General features: G+C 38.1%; 1 protein-coding gene across 5 annotated transcripts in view; it reads right to left on the bottom strand.

Moving 5' to 3' along the window:
* The window catches only part of SRBD1 (S1 RNA binding domain 1), a 134,513-nt gene that overhangs the window by 42,197 nt on the left and 71,240 nt on the right, over positions 1-21,076 (bottom strand). For all 5 annotated transcript variants that reach the window (XM_075496260.1, XM_075496264.1, XM_075496262.1 and 2 more), the window contains one exon: positions 12,164-12,246. In XM_075496260.1, the coding sequence (XP_075352375.1) occupies positions 12,164-12,246 (83 nt within the window). The remainder of the gene's footprint in view (positions 1-12,163; positions 12,247-21,076) is intronic.

Genomic DNA, 21,076 nt, shown 5'->3' with positions numbered 1-21,076 from the left:
TACATAGAACCAAGAAACACAAAATAATTGAATTTGAAAGTAACAGATACAGAATTTAATGGAGATCTCTGTCAACACATTCATTGATGTTGTATATATAAGAGATTGTACAAGAAATGTGCCATAAAATTTCTCTATACACAGTTTTGCTGTGTACAGATGAATTTACCTTTGCTGGCACTATTAGTAGGACCTAGTTCTATTAGTAGAATACTTTTCTGTACACTCTCTACTTGATAAAAATGTGTTGTGGTGAAAGAAGCATCTGAAAAAGTATTTTCTTCCATCTACTGCTCTATTTTACACCAGTCTGCCATACCACTGTATATTATCAATGCACTCCGTTTATTTTCTTCCTGTGATTGCTAATGCAATAATATTTTTATGCCTGATCTAGCAGTAACTTTACACTGGAATTAAATGTCAATTTCTACTTTCCACCCCCAAAATTCTAAATTAAATGCCACTGATACCGACCCCCTGCATTCAGGCAAAACGCAGCCACCAACCCACAAAGGGACATTTATAAAATAAGCCTTGCTTGTTTGAACTGCAACACTACCGTCACTGGAGTTTCACCCGGGAGACTTAAATAAATAAAAATAAACCAAAGTAATAAACACCATGTTTTATGGAGCTGCACGGGGGGGGAAAAAAAAAAAAAAAAAAAAAAAAAAGGTCCTCCTGGCAAACTTGAAAGATTAGACTTAAAAGCTGCCTCTCTCATTCCGGAAGACTTGTGGCCCACGCTACTCAATGCCATCTCTGAAGGACAGTCAGCTGTGGGCAGCAGGGCCACCCACACAAGTGTCCGCATCCCCCTTTGGTGCTGCAACAAGCTGCCCTTCTGTACGCGACAATATAGGAAAGAAAACAATGTTCCAAATTAAGTCAACTTAGAAATTTCTGAGTGCAACAGGAATAATGAATCACCTACTAGCCTCTCAAGCAACATAACGCATGTTGAAAAAAAAATTGCCTCTAGCCCAAGGCTTTGTAATATATAGTTATGTTCTCTGAGGAGCTAAATTTTTCTACTACTAACGGCATTCCAGTGGCCGTGTTATCCAAATCTCTGACGTGAAACAATTTTTTTTTTTTTTTAAGAAATAACTCACATCTGTCCATAGACTTCAGTTTAATGGAAGACCAAATATAATTTTAGAATCATCATCGTCAGCTGGTTGACAGCAATAAAGACAACATTCACTTTAAATAACCCTGAATTATATACAGTTGAGTAAATTTGAATTTGTTTTGCTTTAAGGTCTTCCAAAGTTGAGGCCAACATGCTGAACAAAAATATTAAACTATCTATAACCCTGTGTCAACATATGATGCTACTGGGAATGGTAAGTGAATTAATTTTCCAAGGAAAATTAATTACTTATGACTTACAGTTGTAAAAGCAAACAACGTAACTCTGGATTAGGGCACATTTAATTTCTGTTTGGAGTAGCGATTAAATTAATTTCATATAATTCATGGTATGTAATGGAAAGCAGAACAAAGATGAAATCTTAGACAATGACTGACATAGAAAAAAGTGTATATTTATGTTCCTGATCCAAAAATAAAGGTCACAGATATTAATCACTGTCTAGTGAAACACAATTTTAGTTTCTAAAATGATTTTTTCAAAACTGTTTGTTAGAAAAAGTGTTATTAGCAAGATAAAAATCTAAAAAGCAACAAACTACAAAACAGAGATATATCGTTATATTGTATGTTACATTGTCTCTTAGTTAAGAGACTACAATTTTCACTGCTATCTATTGAATGACATAACTGTCACAGGATTATTATGAGGAACAGCAACACTAACTCAAATTCATCCTACATTAATTTAAGTTCATGTTACTTTAAGGAAGAGAGGAAAAATTTGATTACTGATCCAATATTTAAACAAATATGTACACTGACACCACACCACAACTTAAACATAAAGTGTAGGACTTTTATCACTTACTTACATTTTATAGTAAACAGTTACTGAGAAAAATAAATCCATAGCTCAAGTGAACCTACGAAAGAGTTCTTGCAGCATTCCGTAATTTGATATTTGTTCAAACTAAGTAAGAATAATTATTTTATGTATTTCGGTGCGAAACATATCAAGTTCTTATTTTACATAATATCTACCACTAGAACCATACATATTAACAAACCATTTATGGGTTTAAAATAACATCAGAATTTTAATTGCCACTTATGGTCTCTTACTGAAGGTGAATACAAATTTATTGCCGATTCCAGATTTTTGGATATCAAGTCAACAGCTGCTGTGCTATGAACCCACATGGAATCACTCAAAAGTACGATAATATTAGTATTTTTCCTTATAAGTCAAATGAATATACTGTTAATTCATGAAACCAAAACAACAGATGCAACAGATGACCACTGCACAGCAAGCAGTGACTACGGAATTCCACTAACAAATAATATTTACATTCATGGTGTTTAAATGGACACCCCACACACATTCAAAGCAAGTGATTCACATCCCCACTGCCACTTTTACCTGACTTTGGACACTAGAGATGCTTTTACTATGGTCATAGTTTAATCAATTTTATCATTACAATATTTACATTAAAATCTGACCAGAATTTCTAACATAGCATATTAAAGATCAACTTACTTCACACAAAAGATGAATGTTTGAGCCTGAAACGCAAGTTCTATGAACACAAATATCACATCATGGATATAGGTACTGCTGAGAGTAGTCTGCGGCTCTCTGGCTGTTTTTTACTGTAGTACTTTTAAGAATGTTTCAAAAATGTAAAGAACTCAAGTCATGCAAATTTAAATGAAACCTAGATGAAAGGAGCTGAACAATTTTTCATTGCTAAAATTGTGTTTTTTCACTTAAGGCTATTAAACACTTGAAATATAAACAGGAAACCCAACAGCATCTCATACATTTTAGAAGCTGTTCAATCAAAATACTTTTGAAAAGATAGACTGTAGCATCCTCTTTCCTCTTTCAGCTTTTAGTCCACCAAGCATTTCCAAACGGACATATAGAGAAGCTGTGTCGAGCCAATTTGCAGGATCCCAGCCTCACAACTCCCATTTTGCTCCTCTTGCCACTTGGCTCCCACGTCAGCACAGTCTCCCGCAAGAGTTTAAATCTGCCCGGCTGGATCGTAACTCAGCTCGCCTGTGTTTGAACTAGCTCTGCCCAAGTACATTTACAGCAAGGCAAAAAAACCCAAAGCAAACTGAAATATTAAAGAGGCTTGCACAGAGGGTACCCTATACCTGGGAAATTCTGCTCACGAGTTCCTATCTGCCACTTTTGTGGTAGTCTGGAAGTAACAACTTTTATTTGTCGTGAACAATATTTTTCGTGAACAATAACTCGTATAATTTTAATCCAATTAGAGCACAAATCACACGAGAGAGTTTGCACCCAGTCTCTTGTCATACGGTGACAAAAAACTTCCTAACAAACTTCTGCCAAGAGAGCTGGTAATTAAGAAATCAGAAACAAACTGACAAGGGAGGGCAAATCTGTCCGGCAGCTGTTTCCTATCAACACCCTTAGATCATCCCACCTCAGTATACCAACACTTCTGAAACTTCCCTACTTTTGCTAAAACCTCAGCAGCTCTATAAACCCCCGCATATGCAGATACAAACTCTCTAATAATAAATAGCAGCAATGCGAGAGGGGGATTATTAGCAGTAACGTCCAAAATTTACCTGCAGTTCAGGTTGCTTACAAAGGCACATCTCTGACACGTTTTCAAATGCTGTCTACAGGGCATTTTTGGTGACAGCAGTGAAAAGAGATGCAGTCCACGGGCAGCTTCGTGAGTGACATGTGCAGATGCGGTAACACCACTGTGCTCTTGCACTCTTTGTAAATACACGCACACATTTTCCTTCATTTCCTTAAAGGGGCAGCATCTCACCTCAGCGAGCTGGCACGTCTGCTTGGAGATGCCAGTGAATACACACAGCGCACTAGCTAAAATCATTCACAACACAACGCTTAGCTTCTTTCTACGTCCCTTTGTTTTGTTATAACTGGCCATAACAGACTAGCTAAAGTTTACCGTGCTTTGCTGATGGGACGGTTGATTTCTCTTTGCCAGCCAGAGAATAGGTAGACACGACCGGAGAGACTCTGCCAAGTTACAAGGAGATACAAACCATCCCTGGCAGCCAGCAAAACTGCTGCTGCAGATTAAATTACACAAACTTGCCAGAGGTGTAACTTATTTGGAAAGGAATCTTAAGTTTTGCAGACCTACTTCACTGGGGTGGGGAAGCATCCAAAAAACATTACGGGGTGATTACCTCTCCCTGACAAAGCTGTCTGCAAAGATTTTGCTTCCATGGATGCCAGATGGCTTGGTTCACAGGGCTTTACTTTTCATTTTGAAAAGCACATAATTTACCCTAAAAATGATATTGGGCAAAAAGCACATACAATTTTTGCTTGCTTTCCTCAAAGAGCTAATGCTTCACCACTACTACATGACAATTAAGGATTCCATAAGTTGCTGGGTGTTAAAAATTCTGCATTAAGTATAAACATATTCACCAGCCTACATATCCACTTTTTTTTAAATACACCTTTTCCCTACTGACAAGACACCGTTTTTTTTCCCTGCCCTTAACAATATTTCATAGGTAAAACCACCACACCCCATCCCTCAAAAAGTTTTTGTACACCTTAAAACTTTGAGTACTCCTCTCCCTTTTCCACAAATTTCAAAGCAAGCAATCCCTCGCAGTATGCCGCAAAAACATTCTGCGACAATAGTCTCTTTGCAGGAGACGACAGGTTCACAGGAGAGGTTTGAGTTTCCTTTATTGAGGAGCAGAGCTAAGAGCACTGTGAAATACTACCCCACGTGTCCCTGTCTTTCAAGTCCCAGTGAGTTCAGAGTCGAGATGCAATACAGAAGCAGCCCAGAATTTGTCCAGTTACTATAATAAATTTTTTTATTTACAATAATGGCAACATATCCTTTAGTCTATGTTGTATAGGAATTTCTGTAATATCAGAATAGCCAGTTTCTCTCATGATACCCTACAGTTTCAGCCAGACTGCAGTCCACCAGTGTATTTCCTATTATAAGTTTTTTCGACTTAAGGTACACCCATAATTAACCAGTTGCCATATACTGCCAAAAAAGGGGTGATATACATTCATTAATAAGTGGTTTGATTATTCTGAGATATATAGAACTGAGCACTGGTATCCTTAGACACCTAATGTTTAAGCAAAGGTTCTCTTTATGCAACCATTTCAATTAAAGTACAGAAAACCATAAGCAAGCTCACAAAATTGCCATTTTATCATAGGAGGTTCAGTTCTCTGCCTCACTGTATGTATAAATTCAGTGCAGTAATACAGAAGGAATGCTGAAGCATTTTGTAGACAAGCTGTTCTACTGGGTGCTGAAACCTGCAACCTACAATTCTGACCAGCAAACAACATTCCTGCTCAACTGAGTTTCCACAGGAGCTACACGAATCACACAATATAAAGCACTGCTCACCTAATAAGACATCACATTTTCTTAATGTAAGTTGCAAACCAACACAAATTTGTTTTAATAAGCTTAATAAAGCAAGCTCAAGTTTGAGGTGGTTTTGACAATCACACCTCAGAGATTTAAAAAAGACCTTCTTGCACATCGTATGTCACCGTAGTCTCACATCATGGATGAGTGATTCTCCTATGCTATCCAAGTAACACACCTAACTACTCATATACCCTATGGGTTAGTTAACAAAAAAAATAAAAAAGTGAAATAAAGTTCTTAAATACTCAGTGAAAAATGTACATTCCTGACGAGAAAAATCGGCCAGCTCCAATACTTTGCTCCATGTTATTAAATAAGAGCATACTATGCAAAGGATATATAAGCAAAATCAGATACCAAGAAAGATACAAAGTCTCTTATATTTCACCATTAAAAACTGTATATGTATTCTAAGGAAAAATGGCGACAAGTATTTTCTTAAACCGCACACTGATTCTTTGAGATGGCCAATGTTCAGATTATGACAACTCTTGTTGGTACTCACCAACTACTTTGCAGCTTTTTTTGCTAGCAGCTTCCTATTTAAACACTAATTTTCAAGTTTCCACTGTTAAATAAACCACACAACATTTAGTTTACCCAAAATACTGGTTTAGATAGTCAAGAAATGTATCTAAAGTTTGTTAAGCCTCAGAATGGCTTAACAAATAAAGCTACCAAGTTATCTTTGCTAGGGTTTTGTAAAAATAGGCTGACAAACACCTGCAGTGCAAGGGAGAAGTCAGCTTTTCCTGCAAGAAAGACAGCAAATGGAAATAATGCTGTAGGCTTGTTCAGCCCACAGTTGTATCAGGCTGACCCAACTGTATTTGATCTTACTCTTGCACTTAGAGATACCCTTGGTGTCCCTTTGATCCCTGTATTTCTAAAATTTTGCAATAGTTCACCCCCCGAACATCTCCAAAATTAGTAGCTATTAAGCATCAATATACAGTCAGTTTTGCCTCACATAAATAATTGTCATGATGGGTGTGCAGAAAAGTAATAAGATTTGAAATCATACTCAAAAATGAGGTTAACGCCACACCTCTCATACCCATCCGGTCACCCCAGGCAGCCACTGGAGGTTTAGACAGACCTGACAGAGGTGATGCCACACACATCTTTTGAGGGAGGAAGATGATGATTAAAGAATGCAACCAACTAAAAGGGCTACATGCAGCTTCAGCCACGCGCAGGAGAGGCCAGTAAGATCCTTCCACCACTGCCCACCAGGTCCCCCTCATCAGCATGAGCAGGGTTTGGCACTGAGGCAGGGAAGGAAAGACCCACGCAGAGATGGCCTGCGACGGCAGAAAGCGTTCTTCATGGCCTTCTAGGAGAAAGCAAAAAAGCCTCCCTCCTTTCCAACAGGAACCGAGATACGACTTCAGTGAGATGCCTTGCTATTAACTAGCTGGCTGTAAACTTAAAACTGGTTTATATCCATAATACTGTCATTATGACAGTACTGGTCCTATTAAGGAGGAAGTGTATCTGATTAAAAGCGTTCCCTAAAGTTGCGTTGTCATTTGATAAAACATACCTATCTTTTTGGGGGAAAAAACCAAGCCTAAAAGGCATACCAAAGTGCAACTGAAATAATAAAATGTCCTACAGGTAATAATCAAATGCACACTGATGCACTTCAATAACGAGAGAAACACGGGGAGGAAAAAGGACAAGAGGGACAGAAAAGGCATTTCCAAATTTAATTATTAGGCATTCTGATTAGGCTTTATGAAACTCTCCTTTGATCAGGACCTTCCAGTGTTATATAGAAAATAAACCAAGAATTAGCTCAACCATTTTTTTTCCTGAAGGAACTGCTCCTTAAGAGTATGTTTACAAATTTTATTTATTTGACACAAAATGTTCCAGCTACATCTGGACTCAAGCATCCGTCCACTTCAGAGGTTACAAAACTACATATATTATCTCTTGCATCCTTTTGGGATGTTAATTTTCCAAACATGTTAAACAGTGAAGATGTTACCATGTACAAAAATACATCATGAGGAGATTTTTGCACTCCAAAAATTATAAAGACCAAATAGGATGTTGCTTTTTCAAGATCAGACATGGTGCACATTTTTTAATATTATACATGACTTGTCAAAAATTCTGATCCTCCAACACACACCACATATTTTGTTCTTAGGCTACAGGTGAGTTTGAGCTCCACCTAGCTCTTTTCCTAGAGGTTACTGATTTTTTTAACATCCAGGGATTTTGCACATCAAATGAACAGCAAAAGACCAACCAAACTTAACATAGTCCCTTAGCATTATTTCTCCTTTCTCTGCCTTATAATACGGATTCAGGTTTTGACTTTTAAAAAATTTAATTTAATTCCCCCTTTACCTGAGGCTATTTGTCTTTGATGGGGACTGGGACAGAAAATTTATGCTAGTGCTGTTTTATTCTCCTATGAAACATTGGGTTTCTATTTGAGAGAAAGGAATTTTTTTCTTCTTTTGGCATCTTTTTTACTTTGTACTCATTTTCTTTGCTCTGGAATTCAATTCCCTAACCGCAGTCTTTGTGAAGCAGCTTTGTTCTCAGTTCTTATCTACATCTTGCAAGATCTTTACAACTGTAGTGGTAATTCATCAGCCAAAATTCAGTTTGCAGCATAATAAAGTCTTGAGTCACTAACTGCTTCTTCCCCAATAGGAATTTAGCTTTGAACTGGCACGGGGAGGTGACAAGGCAAACATATGCTGTATCAGGCAGAGTCTGGGCATCATCTTCATGTTCAACTACAGAAGAAATCATAGTAATATGGCCTGAAGGTGATAAATTAATTTTGGCTAGATTGCTGTCTGGGAGGAAAGAACAATTTTCCTAATGAGATAAAGATGAAGGAAGACAAGGACCTCTAGGCAACTGGAATTTAGTCTGAGAGAAGCCCTAATAAATCAGGCTGTGCTTCTCTTTTTTTAAGGAAATACCTGTTAGGCGATCCGGAGCCCGTTTATTTTTCTCTGACAAACCTGATTTTCTTGGTAGTGCGCAAACTCCGTTGAAATGAGAATAAAAGCAGGTGGTCAAGTCCAAGTTTCAAATTTTTTTGTCATCTAAAATAAGTAAACACAAATCCCAACTGATGGGACTCCATTTACAGAGATTGCCTGCTACCTGCAAACTCGTATTTCCATACCCAAAGTATCCATACTCAAATGAGCAGATTTGCTTGGAAAACTTGCACTAGAAAAACTAGAAAACACCAATAGTCTCACAAACATGCACGTGAAGTACCAAGAGGCCAGGTGGGAGGGATCCAAAATGCCATGAAAGCAGGGACTACAGAAGATGCAGCCCCTTCCCACAGGACTCTTGGGGGCAGAGGGACACTCCACAGACTTGGAGAAAGCTCATATTGGGAGCAGCAGATTTAACACGACCACTTCACTTTCCTGGAGCACTACCGTCATTGCTGACAGCAGCAGCAGCTCCCGCCCGAGGGGGTCACTCGGCTGAACATTCGATGTTCCGGTGCCACAGTCCCATTACAAAAGCTACAGCCCTTGTCAGGCAAGTTCTGCTTTGCCAGTCTCTCGCTGCAATCTCTCAGAAAAAACTCCCAAAAAAGACAGAGAAATTAATGTCTCTTGGCTATTGCCTTTCAAGTAGAGTCGTCTGGGACCTCTGGCTATCTTAAACTGTCAGAGAGGCCATGTCTCAAGTCAATCAAAACCCAGGCTGCTGTGAAAGCAGTAGCCCCAGCTGGACTCCCACCCAAGCTGTGCATCGCTGCCCCTTCCCTTATGCCAAGCCAGGACATCGTGTAGCCATTACCAGCACCAGAAAAGGATCGGGGCACTTGGGCAGGAGTAGCAGAAAAGGCAGGACCGCTCCTTCAGGGAGCTCACACTTCGATCAACACACAGCGAGCGTGCAACCGTCCCCCAAGGAACCACCATCCTGCTTGTGCTATACGGCTCCCACGGTCATCGGCAGCAGCACGCAGCCTCAGCCTGCCTCTGCCTAAAGACGCAGAAGCTGGGTGCAGGACTAATCGCTCTCTGTCCTTCAGGACAAGAATGCCAAAACCTGGATTTGTCAGATTCCTAAATACCAATTTCAAGGTGTTTAAGAAAGGAGAGAGCATACCCAAATGCTAGGTTTACAGTTACAGTGGGCTACGAAAGTAACGTGCTCTGTGAAAAGCTTGTTACGTTTTTGATTTCAACTGCACATTGCATATTTCATCCCAGAAATTAATAAAAAGCTACAGCTAGCAATTAGGTTATAAATTTATGTATACCAAAACTTTTCAAATTGACTTGGATAATATAAAATCCTGTACCAGATATACTCTCTATCTGAGGGATTATATCAGCTGTTACTCTGGGACTCCTTGTATGACACAAGAGCTTTAACCATGGCTGCCCTCTAAGATGCCAGCAAGTGACTGTTCTCTCTGAGGGAAGACCACTCATAACAGCTTAATTCCTCTTCTCTCCTCCCTTCCCCTCCCCTGCCACGAGAGAGCTCTCATACCTGAAGGGTGGCAAAGCTTCTGACTTTGCTTTCAAGAGTGCAAATTTGCTTTCAATAGTGTCACATAAAGCTCTAGTACCTCACAAATTTCTGTACCTTTGAGTGAGCACCTTATAGCTTCTGTGGTGATCATTAAGAATTCTGACAGGAGGTCTATCTATCTCAGAAGATTTATCCAAACCATGATGAGACTTAAAAGTGCAGATAGCTGGTAAAAAACAATTTTTGAGGTCTACGTTTACCAGGCTTTTAGGAATTATTTCTCTGAAACTTTTCATATAACCAGTTTGGACATGAATAAATAATGCAGTTGGGTGTCTACTTGTAAAAGTGGACCTAGTGGATCAAGAAGCTTCCCTGAAAGGGCCAGGAACATGGTGCTTACCCTGCTCTGTTTCAGTGCAAAGTAAATGACGCCAGCTTCAGTCACTGAGACAGTAGTGAACTGCTGCAATACATTCATTGCAACACTTGTCTGATAATACCACGCTCCGAAAACCACACAACCACCAACAACGCTGTGCCTTTTTGCTTTAGATGTATGCTTGTACAACGTGCACGTAGTCTAAAGCACATAGTGTGAATCTAAATGAATACCTTCTAGCCACAGCGATGCAAGTTCCTAATACTTACAAATTCACAGTATTCTTCATATAGTAAAATATTCCATTTTGGAATTGATTTTTTAAAATTTTGTTTAAAAAAAGCAGCCAACTTCTTCTCAGAGTGCTGACATAGCATTTCAAGATTTTTTTTTTGTTGTTAAATACATTTTTCTTTAGAGCAAGGACCAGCAGAAATCTGTACCACTTTTCACTATTGTCGTTATTGCTGCTACTGTTATAAATAAAAGCAGTGGGTCTCCACAAGTAAGGAAACCAACTATGCTGCAGATTGAAGCTCCTCGTTTTGCCAGATGACCATCCCCTGATTTATAGCTGTCATCATTAAAGCACATTTCTACTGAAATCTGGATACATACGTTGAAGAAATCGACAGTATTTCAGCCCTTCAATCTAATTTTCCTCAAAAACTATGGTAGAGTTCATACCGAAAGATTAATTATATAAGTTAGTTTTACTGAGAAGTTTTGCAGTTAGCAAGCAACATGAGTAGATTTTACAGTCTGTGGCAATACAAGTAGGGCTTGCAAAAGCAGTACTGAGCACTACCTTAACGGACTAAAATGTTGACCTCAGTTCCTTAAAAAAAAAAAAAAAGACACAAAACAGGACATATACTACTTTGAAATTTTTCATAGCACCTTTCTTTGTCACACTGCCTTTAGCAGTGGCAGTAAAGGATTCCAGGCTGCTAATTGCATTCTATCCCATTAACTCTCATGTGCTAACCTGAACGTACAGATCCAGACAGTTCTGTTCTTTCTGTTCTGACTTCTGTTCCAGCCTTTCAAATTTACTCACATTCTATAGTTTCAAAAATATAGAGAAAAGCACATGCTGAATTGTCTATTTTTTTTACTTCTCTGTTTAGTGGGACTTAAGCACATGCATAAATGCTTTCCTGAATGGATGTCAATATGCTATAAAATGACAATAACTTACAAACCACCTCTCAATACCATTCACTTTGTAAAGACCCTTTGAAGGTAAAAGTTACTTCTCAGAACAAAATGTAATAAAAATATGAATTGTCAAACATTTTCAAATTCAGCTTTACTAAATGAAAAACTTCAAAACAAATGCTTTTATTACAAACTTCTAAGAAGGAATGCACGTAATAGTACAAATTAATGACTTCTAAATGGAGGATCAATATTTCATTGTATTTTACACAAAGAGCTAAAACCCCATGGCTGTAACAATACCAAAAAAGAGAAAGCTTTACAGATCAGGTTACCTGTCTGATTTGATGTTTTTAATAGAGTATAAATCTGGCTACAGCCATTTCAGAGTCTCAATCACAATCGTTAAAAGTAGAGATTAAAAAAAGAGCAGTCTATGACTTGTAAGTATTTACTACCATTCTATCAACCCTACAAATATCTTTTAAAGGAGACGTAACTAGTTGACAACTATAAAGCAGCATTTTGTCGCACTATATCATGACAGATTACTTAGATTAAACGATATGTATTATCTTACCTGATACATTCCAACTCCTATGTGTTTGGGCTCAATTTTCACTAGCTCGGCTAATGGGTCTTGGACGCGTCTAGCTATGGAAACTGAAAAATAGAATTAGAAAACAACTGTGGGTTTTATCTACAAATCAGAATAATGTAATTGGTTTTGCCTTTTTTTTTGTTTTAAATCTTCTACACATTTAATCTCTTTTTTAACCTGGAAATAATCAATAATATAGCAGAATCCTTTTTCACTGTTAGACACGGGACATGAAATGTACATTAATCAGACTTTTTAATTGAATAATTCAAGCAAAGACCTAAGGAGATTTCAAACTGTAATCATGACATTAAAAAAGTTTTTTTCAGGCCACAGATTTAACAAATAGAACTGTGTACACTAAATTTTTCCCTTGTATCCATACTAAAATGCACATGTAACATTTAAAATTAAACTCTGAAGTATCCTTTGACCTTAAATCACAGATATGTAGAAACAAATGAACATTTAAAAAGGAATGGAAGTAAGTCTGTGAACAGTTACTATCTAATATAGTATTTCCTAAGGTATATACTTATATAATTCAGCCATAAGATTCAGTGTTCACTTTGAAAATGGTTCTTGGACTTTACCAATCTAAACTGCATACCAGAACACATCCATTTGCAATCTGTCATTGTTATAACCATGTTTAGAAAAAAACAAAGCAATTTCCAACATTTCTGGTGCCTTTAAGAGCACATTGGAAGAACCTTTGGTCTTCTAAATCCACATGTTGAACCAAGACTGCATTTTTGAAGCCTATATTTATTGATAAATCCTTTACTTACTCAACCTCAGAACAAATACTTATTTGCAAAATGTCAATTTGTAAATTCTCAACCTTGGTCTAATTGTGCAGATACTGAGTTTCATTCAGTATTTGCAACTGTGCTCCCTCCCATGTATACTGAACTAAAAGAGTTCCACTCTACCAGTATTAAATTTATAAACTGTTTTCCTCCTGAGTAAAGTAAGCACAGGCTGGATGGTTTAGCAGCTCTTAGAACATGCATTCTACCTAGTGAAGTAAACACTGATGAAGAACAGGAGTGTCTGGAAGTACTGCAAATGCCTTGCCAAAAAAAACCCCAAAAGTCTTTCCAAAAAGACCCAACAAAACAAAACCAAACAAAAAAACCCCAAAACAACAAAAAACCAAGGCCAGGCCTTGTTGCTAAGGCTGCTTTTCCTACCATGTGCACTTGTGCAAGAATGACAGAAATGGGGTGGGACAGAAGAAAACTGTGATCCTTTACAAGCTACCTCCAGACACACCCCCACAGCTGGCATTAGTCATTCCAAGAGACACTTCGTAAAGTTTATTTTACACTTAAATCCATTTCTAAGAAAATCAAGAGAGGGTCAGAAAAAGAATAGACAGGAGTCAGGAATAAACGTGTATATGCATGGTGGTTTGGTCAACAATACATACATAAAGTTTAAACAGGAAAACTGGAACTACCTACAGAGGTCAATAGCTGATTTTATACACACACACATATATATATAAAATCACAAGTATGATTATGATTATCATATACATATGACACATATATATATATAAAAATATATAAGCACCTTTACAGAATCACAGAATTGTTTAGGTTGGACAGACCTCTTGAGGACAGACATCACCTTGTTGAACTCCCCTGATGAAGCAGGGTCAGCTACAGCAGGTTGCCCAGGATTGTGTCCTGGGCAATATCTCTGCAATACCTCTGCATATCTCCATGGATGGAGACTCCACAACCTGTCTGGGCAATCCATTCCAGTGTTTGACCACCCTGACACTAAATAAGTGTTTTCCTGCGTTCAGATGGAGTTTCCTGTGTTTCAGTTTGTGCCCATTTTCTCTTGTCCTGACAGCGGGCACTACTGAGAAGAGTCTGGCTCTCTCTTCTTCATTCCCTCCCATCAGGTATTTATACACATTCATAAGATCTGCCCAAGCCTCCTCTTCTCCAGGCCGAACAGTCCCAGTTCTCTCGGTTTCTCCTTGTATGAAAGGTGCTCCAGTCCCTTAATCATCTTTCCAGCCCTAATTTAAACAGCAACAACCACTACTGCAGGGTGTTAAAGACTTCATAGCATTTTGGAAAATGACTTCACTAAACACTGATACTTGAAGCCAAAACAGATAAATCTAACATTTATTAGCTACACAGGCTTCTCAAACCACAGGTGCAAAGTTTATCGATTAAATACAGCATTAGAGATTTCGCTTTTCAAGATCTGCACTGCTAAATGCACAGTCAACATGAAGTTCACTGCTCGGTCATGCAAGACTTTTCGTACCCTTTATTATCCATTTTAACATATGCTGACAATGGCAGTTTGCTAGCTAGGCTCAGAAAGCACTGTGCTGGTGACATCTGATATGCCTGCCTCTGATAGAGAAGCTCTGAATTCAAAGGCCATCACATACGCCTTCTTGTCAAAAAAAGAAAAAAAAAAAAAAAATCACAAAAGGTTAACCAGTGTAAGTACACCGGTTATTGCTCACACAAGGATAGCTTACTACCGAAATGCTTGCCTATAACAATCGTTCATATTAATTACTTTGAAACACTAGTGGTACGTATCACCAGTCACCTAACAAACAAAAAAGTGGAACAAAACACCAATGAAAGTATTGATCCAAACCAGGAAACATTTAAAACTATGTATTTCTTCTGAATGCATTTATGTCTATGTATAGGTACTATACTTGTCTTTAGCAAGCTTTCTTAAACTCAACTGGTTTAATAACTATACAATGTTTCAGAGCATTTTCTTTTAGTTCCACCTAATGGCAAAACACATTTCAAAAGTTACATTTTAGATAAGCTGAGAGCAAATATATCTCACTGCCCACATGTCCTTTCATTACATCTTTTAAAAATAGACAACTACATGGGTAGGTCGATACAGGACTTTTCCAAGCATAACCTTCTCATGGGAACCTTCAATTAAAAAGTAAAATTCAGACTCTTCTTGTCATAATAGCTAGGTTGACAATGCCGTCATATCCCTAGGAGGCTTCCAGCAGAGGCGTAGGACCTGATCCAGCAAAGCACTTCAGCACAGGTGCATGCCGGTATTCCCACCGGAACCAGCAAAGCTATTCACATGCATAAAGTTACAGAGGCATTTAAGTGCTTTCCTGGATCAGGCCTAATCATTACAATATCGAAGCACGAAGATCAACTAACAGTCAGTTATACAGTTTAAGGGATGCAGCTCCTATGGCTGTACCAGCAAGATAGCTGACCTGTGGAATTCCCACTAAAGCCGTGACTTTACTCCAGAACTTTTCAAATTCAAAATAAAAGAGAGCACAAAAGGGAAAAGGTAAAAGCCATCCACATTTGCACCAATTCAGTCCAGATTAGCAACTACCGTCTCTTGTCCAGGCAAAGCCATCTTTTCTGTGTTACAGTACTAGCACGCTGCAATAGATGGATCTTTTTAGGGAGCAATGAGGCTCTGCTCTGGCAATTTGATCCACATGGCTGGACTCTTGGAATCCAAGCAGAGTCTTACTGGAATCATGAGGGCTCTGCAGAAGCGCAAGGTCTGCTATCAAGGACCAGACTGCAAAATCAGAAACAGTAAAACGTGATGGTCTTACATTCTCCCCATAAAAATTAAATCAATAAATTTCAAAAGTTTTTTTTATATTAAACTATTTTACACTATACAGGTATTGTCTAAAACTATTTGTATGCCTAAAGTGCATTTCAGGAATGGCTAGAAACCATGCATTTTTAGAAGACTGAAAATGAAACAGGCAGTGCATTCTCACTTCTACAGTTATTAAGGTATGCTTCACTTCTGCTCAAGCAAATACGAATTAAATTACATGATGGCATGCAGGGCAAAAGCAGAAAATCAGATTTCTCAAAAGTAATCAGCAGGGCCAAACATGAAATGTTTGAGATGCCATTCTTAAAATATGCTAGTCTAAGTAAAATGTGAAGAAAAACTTTTCAATATTAAACAGGGTATTAAGATCAGGATGACATGGCCCTCTATTAGAAAATCACCACAAAAATTGCACACCTGATAGACACAATGCTTGAAGTTGTCAATTAAGAAGAAAACATTATTGCAATATTTGGAATGACAGGAACATGTTGTGCTGCCATGCAGTAAATCAATATAAAATTTTAAAGCTTGGGGGGACAGGATGGCCTAGGTGGTCCTCTCTGTTTAATGCAGATGAACTTCGCCTCGAAATGGAATGAGAAATAAAGAAAGTTACAGAAAGCATATTTACTGAAATCCTGTCTCGTCATTAGGACTTTTCTGACATTTTGTAAGAAAGGCAATTTAACTCTTTGGTGGTCTTGATTCACTCCATACTTTGGTTATTTGACAAGACAAACCCACCAGATAGTTAAGTATTTTTGCCTGTCAGCGATGAATTGCAATGACAGTGTGGTGGGTGAAAAGCCTCCGTAAGAGTTGCTTGTACAACTCATGTCAGTCTCAGTGTCTGATCTTCATAGAAAATAAGAGATTATACGAAAATGTTTTGTTTCCTAATGGCTAATGAGCAGATGTGCCCTCATGAACTTGCAAACGTACTTAATTATCTGGCTCCTCCTTTCTTAAAAGGATCAAATCTCTCTTAATTCCAAACTGACAAATTTAAAATTAAGACTATTTTCCTCACACGTACATGTCAGATAACTTTCTTTTACTAGTACTTTCTACAGCAAGAGATATCTTTTTTCACAGGGATGAAAAAGGACAGAATTATCACTCTGGAATACTGATAATAGTTTTCAGGCTAAATCTTTTCAGACTAAAGACTGAAAATAGTGCCCGCTCTCAACAGTGAGGGGCAAAAACAATACAGCAGGCTTCCAACTATTTCTCTAGATGGTATCTATACAAGGGCCATGTCAGCTGCCAGTCCTTACAAAAGCAGAATTAGTGCTAACTTCTTAATTAGGCTACCTGCCTCCTCTCAGTAATGGAGCAGATTTAAAGCACTCATTATGGCCCAAATCAGATGTGCACACTATTTAGGGTGCAAGAGCAGTGAGAAATCTTACCAACTACACAACAAAATTCATTATAGTTTCAAGTACTGTGCCTGCTTCAGAGGCAGCCTGCCAACTTCTGTGTTCAGACAATCGCATATTAGCATGTGCTCCTCTTGCATTGCTCTAAGAGCCACGCCATAAAGCAAACGCTTAATGGCTGTAGATAGGGAAAGAGTGAAAATGAACATACAAAGTTCTGCCAAATGCACTATGAGAGACTGCTAGGAATGATTACAGGTGGAAGAAGAAAAAAAAAATTCAATTTCTTTTAGGTACAGCAGCATTCAAATATTGCTTGCCACTACAAGCAGAAAAACATTTTTGGCGAAAAGTCCAAGTTTCATAACGATGGCATTCCTTTAAACACACAGGTCTTTATATAAGGATAAAAACACACCCCAGTCAGTAACTGTGACGGTTTAGCTACCTCAGACGAGTGGAAGCATTTGTTTGTGTTTTGAAACAAAGTGAAGCTTCCAGATGTGAAGGCAGTAGATGGTTTTACAAATAAATATATGGCAACCACAAGCTATTAGGGTGTGATTAGTTCAACCTCAATTTTGTCATAAATGAGAACATTCTGTATTTTTATTATAAAACCTCAGTATTTTGTTCTTGCTGAGACATGTGGCTATAACATCCAAGTAACTCATCCCCCCTCCCATTTTAAATTAACCTTTGCACCTTAAAAGTCCGTGTTGAAACTTCAATGTCCATGAAATAAAAAAATAATATATTGAGGTAATCACAGACTAACTCACAGGCACATATGTAATTACTGTCAATATATCATACCAGGGTAGATATGGAAACATTACAACTTATTTAAATCCTTTTATAAAGCCTATTATTGTGTTCAAGATCAATTACTCTCCATAAGTATCTGCAATAATGTTTACTCAGTGATCGATTGTTCAGGTTTCCTGAGTCCTGGAAGCTTTCTATCCTGTTGACCTGAATTTCACCCTCCGTGCAAAGGATACAGTGAAACGTACAGTAGTCTTTTCATTAAGCATTCTTTCTCAGTAGGTCAGGATTTGTGACACAGTTTTGAATCCTCATATATCTTCTTGGTGGGTTTAAAGTATGCAATTTATTTTAAGCAACTGCTCAACAGCTGCATTTCATCCAAAATTCTTCTGTGGCAAGTGAGCAGGTTTTTGTTTTAAAAAGGTTACATTTTAGTTTACTTTTAACTCCATAAAACTGATAATCTGTTATTTGCCTAAGATTAATGAAATAATGAATGACAATGTTCTATGTATTTACTACAAAAATCTTTAAAAGAGATGGCTTGAATACAAAAAGGAAGTAAATACATTTAAAGAGAAAAGCTTGACAACTGAATATTACAATGCAGCTTTTTAAAGTCAATATTTTTTCTTAGAAACACATTCTCAGAAACACTTTTCTCAAGCATTAGTAATTTCTGTATCACAGGATAGTAGCACTTTCTTTATCCAAGGTGAGATGGGAGACATATAATCATTTAATTGAAGCCTGATGTGATTTTTCTGTCACAGAAATGAGTTAGACTTACAGGATGGTATAAATTCAGAAAAATCTTTCCCCATCTGCTCAGCTTAAAAGGTAGACATCATCAGCATGCTTTTTCACATTCAGACCACTGGTACTAATTTTAACTGCATCACCATGCCACTGATTACTGTTTCTACTAAAAGTAAAAAAATTACTTGAAGTTCTGTACTTACAAGAGTTATTCATTTATATCAACAACAAAAACTAACCTTTCATAAATGACCAGAATGTCCTTTCCTATGCCTAGAGTAAGAAAAGCAGCTTTGGTGAGCAATGCATCATACTGCTATATTAAAAGGAAACCAAAACGCATCGAACTGAAGAGCATCCTTGTATTCATTGCTCCTCTGGCTCCACATTTCAAAGCAGCAACAAAGCCTGCTAAGGAAAATACACAGACACACACATGCACAGTTACATCTCCAGAGGGAGGGAAGTAAATAATTGTCATAACTCTTTTATGCTAAGGCAGAGCCTTTATCAGAGCCTGGACTAGTGCTCTGCTTCTGGAGATTGCTTTTAGAAAGAACTGGTGGGGTATTTTCAGTTTGCTCAGAAGCGCAGCAAATGATGCTCTGTAAATAAAAGGCCAAGTCCATCTGCTGAACCCAGATCCCTCTGAGATATGAGAAATAGGTAAATGAGAAGAAGGCAAGGTGAACATCACATCTTTCCACAAAGCATGCGAAGATTACACATCAATTGCAAACGTTAACAAGTGCACAGAGAATGATGCTGAATTAAAAGCTACACATACACACACCCAACTCTCTTAGTATAGTGAAAATACTGATCCAAAACAGCCAGACAGAGGAGTTTTCACTGGGCTCAAAATAATCTCCTGTTTTAATTCTGTAACAAGGCAGAAGCCTAGGGGAATCTAGGTGGGTCTTGATCTTGCAGATCCCACAGAAGATCGAACTCCTCTACTCCAGCCTCCTACTACACTCTACATTTGCAGAGGAAACACAGTGCCGATGAGCAGGATGTTAATGATTATATACCATCTCTCACACATGCCATGAGGTTTGCACAGATTGGAAAACGTTAGATTCTTGTCTACAACAGCAAAGAAAGTGAAGACTACAAACATCTCTAACACCTGTGTGACAACCCATTCAGCATTGTGCCACTGGTTTTGGGCAATTCAAGCCCATTTTTCTCTCTCTCAAAATCCTGAAACAGGCACACATGTCCATGCTCAACTGTAGGACGCCCAGTCATTTCCAGACTATCTGCAGTTAGGGACTGTTTTTTAAAGTTATCCACAGATTCCCTATAACTTCTGTTTAAGCTGTAGAGCCTAACCCACACCTTGAGATGAGCTTCTGCTCATTAGTAGGAACTGGGTCCTATGGGGAGAGAAGGAACAAGCCCCTCTTTAGCTATTACTGCTGTTCCCCATCCATTTTGTTTCTAACTGCTGCATCTTTTCCCTTCCAGCAGTATAATTAAACTCATTCTTAAATGCTACAGAATACAGCAGATGAAAGATGGAGTACCATTTCATTTTGTACTGCTGTAATTGCACACAACCCAACTAAACGGGCTGGCAAAATGTTTAAATGCATCAGAATTCAGCGCTTACTTTCCTTTCTTCTAACTCTTTCTGAGAACTTGTGGAACTTGCACCAATCCTCTACGATTAGCTGTAGAAGGAAGCTTCCACTTAGAAAGCAGTGCGAATGATTTAACCATAAGACTTCTGTCCAATAAAGTTTTTGAAAAATGACCTTCTCTCCTGAGTAGCCAAGGGGGAGTAGTGCTCTTTAGAAGATGAAGAAATTAGCTCAAGTAGACATCAAGGCACTATGTCCCACACATCTAATCATCAAATTGTTTTACTTTCCTTAAGATAAAGTCAAAAGAAATTACATTTTTTCCAATCTTTACCTTCTACTTGCTGGCCAGTATGACAGCTCTGAACTGTATGTCTCTATCTTTAACAGCACCCCAGGGAATAAAACCCTGTAGCATGACAGTCTCAAAGTCCTAACAAGCACCCAAAGCCTACAAGGCTTTCTTTTGCAAGGAAAAGTGCAAGTGGTGTGCTGAACTTTGAGTGTACAATAATCCAATGTATTCTGCCCTGTGGAGAGGAGACAAGCAGATGGGATTTGACAATGCTAAGGCAAGCTGTGCTGTGTGACCTTTTGCTCTCCCAGATTCTTCTTTATCCTCAGAAATCATCCCTTAGAAGCAACACAGTTTCTATACTGGACCATACCTGTGCATGCAGCATGACACACATGGTTGCCTTGTTAGTATTCCAAATCTTGGCAAAAAAGTAACTTTAGGGAATATTTTATCTACATTC

This window comes from Mycteria americana, chromosome 3, assembly GCF_035582795.1.
Source record: "Mycteria americana isolate JAX WOST 10 ecotype Jacksonville Zoo and Gardens chromosome 3, USCA_MyAme_1.0, whole genome shotgun sequence".
NCBI classification, from domain to species: domain Eukaryota; kingdom Metazoa; phylum Chordata; class Aves; order Ciconiiformes; family Ciconiidae; genus Mycteria; species Mycteria americana.
This window is presented reverse-complemented; position numbering and strand designations above follow the sequence as displayed.